The sequence below is a fragment of the Pleurodeles waltl genome, chromosome 9 (assembly GCF_031143425.1).
Source record: "Pleurodeles waltl isolate 20211129_DDA chromosome 9, aPleWal1.hap1.20221129, whole genome shotgun sequence".
Lineage (NCBI taxonomy): Eukaryota > Metazoa > Chordata > Amphibia > Caudata > Salamandridae > Pleurodeles > Pleurodeles waltl.
This window is the reverse complement of record NC_090448.1, coordinates 228,525,510-228,537,561: the sequence shown is the minus strand read 5'-3', so window position 1 is coordinate 228,537,561 and position 12,052 is coordinate 228,525,510. Positions and strand designations below refer to the sequence as shown.

The 12,052-nt window shown below is 41.8% G+C and overlaps 1 protein-coding gene across 1 annotated transcript in view; it reads left to right on the top strand.

The window, feature by feature from the left end:
• The window catches only part of DNAH1 (dynein axonemal heavy chain 1), an 827,745-nt gene that overhangs the window by 395,588 nt on the left and 420,105 nt on the right, over nucleotides 1–12,052 (top strand). The window contains exons 30-31 of the mRNA XM_069206595.1: nucleotides 2,678–2,783; nucleotides 10,683–10,796. Of these exons, the coding sequence (XP_069062696.1) occupies nucleotides 2,678–2,783; nucleotides 10,683–10,796 (220 nt within the window). The remainder of the gene's footprint in view (nucleotides 1–2,677; nucleotides 2,784–10,682; nucleotides 10,797–12,052) is intronic.

Below are 12,052 nucleotides of genomic sequence, written 5' to 3'. Positions count from 1 at the left end.
GAACCATATATGTCGCTACTGTAAATCAACTGAATGTGCCATGAAACGCCTGCCACTAGTGACATAAATCCCCAGGAAGTAGATGACCACAGAGAGCACACATTCCAAAGCTAAGTACATCTTTCATTTCAACACAACTCTATAGGAATATAACTGTGAGAAGGAAATTGTGTATGCCATAGTGAACTATCAGCTAAATTAAAACTCTGACTATACAAAAATGTGGCGGTGAATGTGTGGTATTATGCTTCTTGATCATGGTAGAATGAAGATGCTCTGAATATGAGAATTCATCAGAAGCATTTTTGGACATGGGGAATACTGACAGTAGCCCAATGAAAAGTGAACAGGCACGTGTAAGCAAGCAGGAACCTTACAGAGAAATCGTCATCATAGAATTTGTAACACTTCTCTACCCAGGGGCATGAAGACACAGTGGGTATTTGAGTGTAGAAAGGGACAGTCTGGACGTAGGAAAACTACCAGGGCAGGTACTTCCCTGTTCATAAGAAGGGCCTGAAGAAAGAATATAGATTTGTTTTGGAACAAAATGCTGCACATAATAGAGTGATAACACGTTACCAACAAGGAAATGTAAGCCACACATCTACAAGACACATATGTCTGCATGACATTTGGCCACAAACAGTCAATTCCTCGGCTTTATAGTGAGCAATTAACTCTTCTGGTTAAAATCCCACCATCCAGTCTACAGTCTGATCAGAGATCTTTCTCCAAGTTTATAGCAATAGTAGGGTGACTGCAGATACCTACATTTGTGTGTGCATCTGTTATCCTATAATACATACTTAGTGAGTGTTCTAGGTGCGTTATTGTGAAATAATTGCTTGTTACCCAAATTATTCCTACTGAGAAAAAGGCCAGGGCATGAATAAAGGGTGAAGTGCAATAATCTCAATAATAAAACCCTCTAGAAGATCAATTAATGCTTTTCAAGCATTCTTACTGGGAGCTTTAGAAACGAGAATCCCCGTTCTGGGGATTTTGTTTAAAACAGAACAGAACCTAACCTAAACACGTTTTTCTAATGCACTTGCTGAGAAATGTCAATTTGAAAGAATTTGTGTTCCAGCTCAGAGACGACCTGGCTTGGCAGTTCATGCTGGACTGTTCCCATGGGAGCAGGGTCAAGAGTGATTTCCGCATGGATAGGTCTAATCTGAAATGGCCTGGTGGGCAAAAGAACGACAGGTTGGAATACTACCCTGAGCAATTGCCAGTGATTAGGCTTATTGCAAGCATTCCTCCCATCACCTTTTGTGCCTTTGAGAATTGTGTTATGACATCTTAACTTGAGAAGTGCTGAGCACTAGCAACAGAAAGCTCTGTGAAAGTAACATTCTGAGTGGAACATTATTACATCATACACGTCAGAGCTGTGAAGGCAGACCTTTGTTGTCAATTACTGCCCTCCTTCTACGGGAGTTGATTGACTAGTACAGCCTGACCATTCCATGACCTGTTTTGATATTAATTAAATTATAACTTCACATGTATCTACTTGTAGCATCTGTTTGTAGAAAAATTGAAATGTGTGTGCAGTTTCGGGGGTAGGTAGTAGACTTTGAATTTATTTGGGGAGACTGCGTAAGGAGGTCATAAAGTGTTGCTGTAAACCAGTCAACTCCAGCTCGTTATACAAAGGCATGCCGGGACTGGTTTCAACAGGAATATATGTGCCAATGAACTTCCATCAGATAGCACAGCTTGGAATTTCGCTTCTTCACCCAGCCCTGTAAAACCATCAGCATGACAATGTACCTGAATACTAATGTATTGAGCTCGATGCGGGTACAAAATGCTGCTCTTTTTAAGGCATGCGCATGAGGGGCTATTTCTCCTCTGCCTCATAAGAGGGGTCTTCTTTGAAGTCTTAAGGGGTTAGAGGCCAATAGTGATATTATTTCCCACACACATTTCACTGCTATTTTGGAATTCAGAGGTAGTAGCGAGTGAGTGAAATTCTGGTTTGCTTAATGCAATTCCCTGAGCATGGTGAGGTAATTTTTGGAGTAAGAGCATACATTATTACTTTAGTAAACGTTTAAGATAGGAATGCATTAAGTTTAACAATTACACCAGAAGTAACAAACATCACTACCTATGTAGCAGTTCTGGATGTAGAATACTTTTCTAATTCCTGTGGAAAGACGTTAAAATGTGCACTTCCTTGTTCTAAAGTTCTGAGGGGGCTGAGGTTGCTTTCCTGGATTGTAGAATCCAAGTTGCAAAACCACACCAGTGGGACCTGCTGTTAAACTACTAACTTGCCTGGAAGGCTGTATGAACTTGAAGCTGTGGCAGTCCGGGGGAAGAAAGAAGAGCTGAAGCTTTTAGTGGGTGGTCATGAAAACGAATAGTCTGTTTGCCATCATCCTTGCACCTGGCTGTGCACAGAAGGAGTGTGAGACCTTTACCTGAACGGCCTTACGTGAGTCACAGCGATCAAAGTCAGCAATAACGTTAACTTATGCTGCACTGTATAAAATTCACTGCCCACTGCCCCCCAAAATCAGCCAGGTCCTCTACCTACAATCTTCAACGGATGTAAGGAAATACTCCAAGATCATCAATTATTCTCCCAAACATTCCTGTGTTTGTAGACTGTATCCTAAATTGTTTTATCTAAAGGAGTCACCCAATTCTTTTCTTTCAGCTCTGGAGCATGGGCCTGCTTTGATGAGTTTAACCGGATTGATGTTGAGGTACTTTCAGTGGTAGCCCAGCAGATCGCAACAATTCAGAAGGCTCAACAGCAGCGGGTGAGTCTTGTATCAGCTTAGAGCAGAGGTCTTCAAACTGGGGGGCGAGGCCCCCTTGGGGGACCTCAAGTGATCCTAGGTGGGCGCCAGACTCTGGGCAAAATCAACTTTACACAGATAGCAGGCCTTTGGTTTAAGCAGAAGCATATTATTGCATGTTTTAAAAGGTAACAGTACTTAACTGCAATGTGTAAATAGGTCTAGACATATTTAAACATTGCCATCTTTTTTAAATAATTATGAAAAATCCTGAGGGGTGGCCCAATTATTTTTATTTTTGCAACAAGGGGGTTGGCATTAGAAAGTTTGGAGACCACTGGCTTAGAGGGAATAAAAACACACCTCAGTGCCAGCATCTTAGCACTCATAACCATCTCTGTGTGTTATCCTGAGTATATACCCCTATCTCATCATGTGCTGTATCATCAGCCTACTCTTTAACAATGGATATGCACCAGAGATATGTCTATTACACCACATGGACTAATAAAGTAACTTTGCCAGTTAGTGTATGAGTTTTGAACTTCAGTATTGGAAACATGGAGCAGACACCACAGCTCTACATTTCCAAGCTGCAGTGCCCAGAGAATAAGCACTAACTCCAAGAGGTATACTAAATTAGTGCTGTAGACAGCATGCTTTGTTCAAATACAGGCACAACGTACATTGGCTCCCTTCTCCACCTAGGCATTGGCGCAATGAAAGGCAATGATACTGCCCCATGTGGTTTAATGTCTGCATTCTTGTCTTTGTATCCTTGAAAACATTGGGCCATTATTGTGTTTTCACCTTCACTTGCTTGGTCATGTGAGCTTGTGCAAGGATGTCCCAGCTGTTTATCTGTGACTCCTTGTATTTATGTGTGCCTGTTATTGTTTCTGCATGTATCAATATGCCATATATTTATCTTACACTACTACATGCTAATAACATATTTGATGTGGTAAAAATACAAAACAAGTGACTTTCAGATGAATACTTAGCTGGATGCATAGTAAATATCAGCTTAGAGTTGTGTCTTTTCTGCACATAATGTCTGCACTGAGCAACAGAAACTGGATGGTGTTCTCGGGTTTGGTGGGCATGTTTTCAATTTTCCAGTTCCAGAGCATAAGAATTGTCTGTATTTCTGGTGTACAATTGGCATTTTCAGCCCCATGTTCTTACTTTTGGCTTCATTTCAGCACTTTGGTTGTTCATGAGGATGCTGCCTATGTGGTGGCGCATCACTGGTCGCTAAAGGATATTTCCAAAAATAAGCATTTTCTTGTTTGTTCAAAAAGCATTGGTTCTGCTGCATATTGTGTACTTCTCCCTGAACCTCCCAACATCATAACATATAGCAACCATGAAGATACTAGAGTTTGAGAAGAGACAACCCCTACTCTAATGAAGGAGGTTCTGATAATAATTAGGGTCCAGGTGATGAGAAACATGAATCTCATTTTTGCACAGTTTCCTTTAAATTTATGCATCTATCAGTACCCCCAACAAGACTGCAAAATAGGTACTTCTGAGGTGTCAGAGGTTGCAGCATCTACAGCAAATGCTCTGTCCCCTGGTGGTGAAACCGAATATTTACGGGATCTCAATTGGTGAACACTGGACAATAATCTTTGAGGAGCAAGGATTTTGGTCACCCAGATTATCAGGTTCAGTTAGTGATGGAGGCCCGCTAGACAGGATGAGGACATCTTTAGAGTATCTGAGGCCAAGCGGCCTTTGGTCTGAAGCAGACTCACTATATACTCACTTTATGTACTAACATGAATGACCTGAGAGTGATTGGTTGGGTCTTACAAAGTTTATTTACTAAGAATAGCTTAGGCGGTGATGAACAAGTAAGGATGAGAGGGGTTTGGGAAAATTTTCATGTAAACTTAGATGTTGTGACAATAAAATTGGGAGGGACTTCTTTTTCATTATGTACATTTTGCGGGAGAAACGGTTTACATAAGTGGAACTTTTATAGACAGGTGGTCTCAAAACATTTTGAGTTGCAGTGGTGTCTACTGGGGGTTTCTTTTTCTAGAATGCAAATTACCCATTTTGTTGCTCTTTTGTTTTTAAGAAGGGATGCTCTGGGGGAACCAGTGCTGGTGCATTCAGTCTGGAGAATGAGTTATCATCTTTTGTAATTATTCAAATTGCATCAAGCCGATTCAGGGAACTTCGTCTGGCAATGATTTTGTAGCTCCCAATTTGGTATTCAGACTTTCACAGTGAGGTGAAGTTGTTAAAAGTGTCAGCTTTTCCATTTCCTGTGCCTGAGGATTAGAGAAGTCAGCTGCATCCAGTCCTGAGCAGCATACAGTTCCATGTGTGAATCCTTAGTATCTGAGATTTGCTGATCAGTTTGCTGATCAGTTTGGTGAGATTAATGTGACTGTAGATCCCAGGAGAACATATGTATCTTGATCCTCTTAGAGCTTTTTTGTGTGGGCCTAGATTTTTCTTTCAAACTTTCCCTATGATGGTCGTCAAGCCTGATATTTTAGAGTTAACATGGCAGTGATATTCAGCTTTTTTCTTTTGCAAGACCTGATGAGTCTATTGTCTTAGATTCCTTAGGTTTGCCAGGGCTAATCTACACATGCTACAGTAATGATTCTGTTAAAACGTTGGCCCAGAGGAAGCAACATGGTAGTCATGAAGCAATTGTTGGACTTCAGTAAAGGAAATGAACATCTTCAGTACTGAAGACAGTCTCATAAACCTCAAGTTAGCATTGGCTCGCTAGGACAAAGATTTGTACTATGCTATGAAGATGTTTATATGGAGCACCTGGCCTGTATTTTGGGAGGTGCTCCCTTTCTGAGTTAATCTGACACTTTGCCCATAATGAAGCCTTCTGCAAACTGGCTGCACTGTCCTTCATAAATGACTATGAATAACTGTGAATGATGAGTTCCCCTCATAATAAAAATGAAATACATGCAACACAATGTATTAGCTTGCCATTCAAGAAATTATATATGGAATCCTCTCATGTTACTGGGCCTAAACACTTTAAAACAGGAGAGAGGTGTTTGTATGTGTGCTGTTATCATCATAGTTTGAATACTAAATGCAGAGAGTGCAGGCAGTGTTGATTAATTTGTCAGACAGACTGTTTCTAAAATACAAGGGTTTGATTTAGAAAAAGGTTTTAACAGAAGGCTGGCGGCTGGCTGAAGGACTGCAAATTCACCATCTGTGCCTCTCCCATGTTTGAGTTATTGCTTTAATTGATCACCAACTAATATAGGCACCACTCTCTGTGCACCGACATGATGCTTATTCTCCTAGAGCTTGCGATGGTTCACTATCTCATTTACCATGTCAGGTCATCCACCACATTTGGCAGAGATAGCCCCAGGAAAGACTGCTATGATCATGGACTGGGTTTAATGGAATAATTCGAATTTTGTCCTACAAATACTGGGAAGTGGCAAGACACAACAACCACTCCCTCTGTAGATTCCTATTATACCACTGTCACTGGTATAATGGACTCCCATTGCCACCAGAAGTGGTAAAATGGGAGCACATGACTGCCATTCTGAATTACCAGTCATCTGGTAAGTCAGGCAGGTTTGACAAAATATTTCTGTCTTTACTATCATGAGGAACTGTTGAATAGGTAATGCAGTCATACCCTTTTTTCTTGGCCCCTTTCCACAAGTGTGCATCATGACTAAACTGCAGGAGGATAGGATGTCCCTGTGCACCACCTCGAACCACGACGGTCCTGCTAGAATCATGTTCTGGATCAGACGTATAGCAAATACCATTTTCTGATGCGGTGTTGGAGCCCCCAGCACTTTCAACTTTTGAGTGTGCATTGCCATCCTGCACAGTCCCTCCAGACTGGAATATTCACTGGCAACTAAGCCCTCAGAAAACTCTAGCAGCCAACCTTATGCAGCTCTGGTAGACTCCCTAGCTACAACACCTGGTCACTCATAGAATGCTTAGATTTCAGTTCGGGCAGGTATCTCTAAGAGCTGCACCAGTGAACCTGTCTGAGTTTAGTCCTCCTTGGCCTTAACGTTGGTCAAGGCTTTAGGTAAAAGCATCAGAAACTCTTCTAAATTGTCTGCCTGTGAACAACTAAGAACAGTATTCTACATTTTATCAGGGTTTTCCCCAGCAAGCAGTACTTGCAGAGGCCTTGCCTCTTAGTCACCTAGAGTGTCTTCAGGTGCAGTTGTATCTCAACAATGGAGTAGTAAACAATGTTCCTTACTGCTCTTCTTGCAGATCTGGTGACATCTGTAAGGTTTGTCTTGGTCTTCAGAAACTTGTGGCGAAAAGAGATCAAACATGAACTCTCTTACCATCCAGATGGAGAGGACTTTCCTTTAAGGTTTCCGATGAAAGCATTACAGCCTTGAGTTGGTGACAGGTGTGTCCCTTTCATGAAAGAGAAGACAAATTGTGGAGCTGAGGTCTGTCTAGGACTGTCTTGCTTTATATTGTCATTGTCATCACAGGTAAATCAACTATGTTAGTCATTCTTGCCTGACAGAAGAACCCCTGGCTATCAAAGTCCAGAATCCTGTTTCTCAAATATGGCTGTTCAGGTGGTGGGGGTATTCACAGGACCTAGGGCACCCATTAGAACCTACCGGATAGCACTGTCTGCTGGGGTACTGGTATTCAGGTTTAGAATCTATTAATGCCCATAAATATATGGCGCCAAAAATATTTGAGTTGGTTGTTGAATCTGAGCAACAAGCCTCTGGAAGAATTAGTATAGGTTGATTCACGAAAATCTAGAGTCCTTATGGCTCCAGATTGGATCACTTCCTCAAGATGACTCTCACTCAGCTACTTCCTTCAATAGAGACAGTACTGATTATTCTTCGTTTCACAGTGGTAAGAAAAGGACAACTTTATGAATCCTGTTATTGGTCAGATGTTGTTCTGTGCTGGTTGGCCAGAGAGTCTCATTATGAATTCCAGTTAGGACAAACTGATTGAAAGAGATCAGTATTTATGTGATACTGGTGGAACTGGCGAAAAATAATGACTTGAGATTCAAAGCTAGGTACCTATTCAGGAGATGATTAAAGCATGTTTGACAGCTTACTTTACTAGCGTTCAGAAAGGTTCAGAAGGAGAGGTAATAATTGTAAAAACATGTGGATTCTTAAAGGTGCACTGAATGCTGTGCAAGTGGTGCTTCTTTGATTTCTGTTATGGTATTGGATGCGGTCAAGCGTAGAGGGCAATAAATAGCCACAGAATCTGTATTGGATTTTGGTCATACAGCTAGAACAAGTGTCCATTAACTCCAGACAGGTATAGGAACAGATGTGCCAAGGCAATCAAACAGGCTTATGTCATTCATTTGTTTGGGCAACCCCCTGGTTTGAAAATACACCGTTGCCTTAAACTTGAAATGGGTGAAAGCATTACGAAATAACTAAAGCACAGCCAAAGGGGCTGCTGTAAGGAGAGTAAGGCTGGGGTGGCTTTACCCAGTGTGGGGAATCACCCACGTACCGCATGCAATATTTCCTAGCAGATGATATCATTCATACTCCACACTGCCTCTGTTAAGATTGCAGGTAAGCTGAAACACACTCCACATTATATAAATGTTAAGGAAAGTGAAAGACCTTTATTATGGAGAACTGAACTGTGTTTACAAAAGAGGGTTAATAGACCTCTTTCTGTGGGGACATAGGCAAACGGTCTATGTGTCTCTGTAGATGCTCATCAGCCGCCAGCCATCAGTCTCCCTATAGGATGAGCCGAGGCAATAGTAAACCGTCCCTATCAGTGAGGGAACTCTTTAGGTTTATGCCCAGGCAAAAAAGCCTTGTGCTCTGCTGGTGAGATGTTGAGAAACAGGAAACACCCTTGGTGAAAAGGAGGCCGGTCTGGAAATGTCAAATGGGCACAATGACACAGGACTTTTTTGCCATAAAACGTTCTTGTCTATAGAGCTGTAGCCTAATGCAGCGATATTTCAAAAATAAAGAATCTGCAGAACAAGAGGATAATTCATCACAAGCAACATTGTCAAAAGTGCATTATGTTTTACCTTTAATGCCACATAAGACCTACTGAGATGATGAAATGTTTATTTTCAACCAGTCTCCCCATAAGCTGATCTGTTTCGGATGGGGTGCCACCCTTGTTAATTTTTTTAAAGTGCATTACAGAAGTATTTTAAAGTTTAAGATGGTAAGTCTAACAGCTCAGTTTTATCCTATGGTAGATTCAGGATAAATGTTTTATTTTGTCGAACAATATCGCAATCACCATTTAGGGAATTATATCCTAGTTTTGTTTTGCATACTATTTCTTTGTTGTTGGCAACAAAACCATAATGTCCTTACTCTTTGAAATGCCCACACCTGGATGACTACTCACAGACTCATGCTCAGTCCTTTGCAGACAAAAATAATCTATATTTCCTCCTTAGGCAACTTTAGAGTGCACACTCTCACACAATTGAGGTCCTTTATTCTATTAATAGCTGCAACGGTCAAAAGGATTTACCATGTGCAGTCGTTCACACATCACCAAGCCTCATTCCATATTTCATTACTTGACATCGTTATGTACTGCAACAGCTTTTCATACAGTCTCCCCTCTGCTTTTCCTACCCACAACAAACTTGTCAACTTTGCCACTAACAATTTATTCCTCTGCCACCATAACACATGATGGCTCCCACCCGGCCAACTTTAACCATGCAAAATGAAACCCACTGATTACATTGCACATTTACTTCTTGTCCCAAACTACCTTTTACTTCACCCTTACTTGCCCCCGCTGAACGCCCACCTCATGGTCCCACAATCTCACTGTACTCCCACGCCCCACATCTACCCCATGAACCCTGCCAATTTCTCACCAAGAACACCATCACTCCCAGAGGTGACCTATAGAGCCGTTAAAACCTCCGTAAGTACGTTTAGAACTAAGCTTGGAGTTTTCCAAGTAACCCCCAAGAGTTTGGGAATGATTATATATTAGAGAAAAACAAAGATATTCAACTGTGTCTTCATGTACTATGAACGACAGTGTTGACATCATGTATTATCATCAACCCTGCTCTCCATCTCTTACCTAGTGATTGATATCCTGCTTACTGCTTTGTTGATCTGTTCAGTTTATTCTGATCATCACACATTGGTACTATAAGGAGACCTTATGCTTATATGCTTCATTAAATGGAAATTGTATGCCTGCTAGGGCTCTTGACAACCTTTTTGATTACTTGTAACCACAATTGATTTATCCAGTCATGGAGAGTGCTTCTGCCTAATGGGGGTTTGATATAAAGATTGAAACAAAGCACCCATATAATTATTTTATGTTCTTGATACACTAACCCATTTTGCAAAATCTATGAATCTAAGAGTTTGCAATATTTTGGATAAAATAGACAATGCAATGTTCAATGTGTTTTGAGAGTGAACTTCCTACTGTTCTCAAAATACAAATCATGCGGGACATTTAAAAGAAACATCTGTGAATAATTCTCTTCTCCTGCAAACTTCCTCTGGAAAGTGGTATTCCTGCTTAGCTCACTAAGTGATTCATAGATGTTCATGTGGAGTGAGTTCAGTTTTTCCCCAAAAATATGATCTATTAGTGACACATATTTTGCAAACACGCATCTGAACACAAAAGCAGGTGATGAAAAAAAAAAAGAGTGCCAAACATACGCAATAATTCAAGAAGAGACTCAACAATCATTTTATTCTAGAATGAGTACCTGATTCTACCAAGAGTGAGCTATCTCTATCCTTCTCTCAGAAATCCGTTTCCAAACTAAGGTTAGGTGAGATATCTATAACAAACTTAAAGCCACACCACCAGTTTCCCACTCAGTTTTCCTCCAGCTAATGTCACCCTTTCTGCTTTCTCAGGCTCATTCTTGTCTTGTTTCCACAGGTGGATCGTTTCATGTTTGAAGGTGTTGAGATCCCACTGATCCCTTCCTGTGCAGTCTTTATCACCATGAACCCTGGCTATGCAGGTCGCACTGAGTTACCGGACAACCTGAAGGTAAGGGGAAACCTGGACGTCTGCTTGTTGCATGACATGTTTACCAGAGCTTGAATAGACCCAAGCAAGGCTTAAAGGGCTGTTTTAGTTCAGCCTTGTAAGACATTGAGTTATTGGTAGAGGCAGGTGGAAGCCACACTCAGGCAACAAACACAATCGTTGTCAAGGTGAACCACAAAAGCCACTAAATTAACTTGTACTTAACCCTTTGGTAGCTTGGCACAAAAGCAGTCACGCTTAACGTAGAATAAATGTGTAACTTAATTATTCAGCACACAAACAGTAATAAGGTGAAATCATGGCAAACCATTTTAGAAACATAAAGGACATTTATTTTAATAAATAAAATGATACCTGAACAACAAAATTCCAGTAGTTGTGGGTCTCTGTTGCCTGTCGGTGCTGGTGATTGCTGTTGATTCAAAGAGCAGTTTGCACCAGAGCGTGCTGGCGGTTGCTGTTGATACAAAGAGCGGTTTGCACCAGATCTTTGCATTGGGGGTCATCACAGGTGGCAGTGTCCTGGTGTGAACTAACCCAGTCATGAGGAGCCCAACCTTCATGATTTTCGTCTTTCCTTCAGGAGGAGTACACTCTGATACCAGCCATGTGGGCAGGACCTGGGTAGGCAGCACTGACCATCAGGAACTCACTCCAGCAGAGGCAGGTCCAATTGCAGGTACTGGTAGGTCCAGTTGCAGCTGGTCTGTTGCAAGGAGGTCTCTGAAACTTATGGTGTCCCTGTAGCACATACAGAAGGTCACCCAACTAATCCTTGGAGTCACTCTGGTTAGCCTGGGATTCAGGCAAACAGGTCCAGGATTCCTTCTCAGACAGCGAGGTACCTCCCCAAGCAGTATGGGAGTCCTTGCCAGCAGGGCAGTCCTTCTTCTGTATCTTCTTCAGGTCCAGGAGTATTCTGAAGAGTGGCTCTGGAGGTCCAGTATTTGTACTTGGTGCCAGCCTTGGGTGGAGGGACTACCTGTCCCACTTATACATCTGATTCAGGAAAGTTCTTCCCAATCCCCTGTCGAAGTGCCAAACTGTCCTGGGGAGATAAAGAGCAGGTCAGGCCAGGTGCCAAATTCCTTTACATGTGCAAGAGGCAAATCCCTTTGAAGTGGAAGTGAGGCTGGGTACATCCCCTCCCCAGTCATACTGCCAGAATGAGCTATCCTGTCCACACCCAAGCCCCTTTGTGTAAATGACTGGAAGCAATATACAAACCCCAGCAGTAGAGTCAGTCACAGTCATAT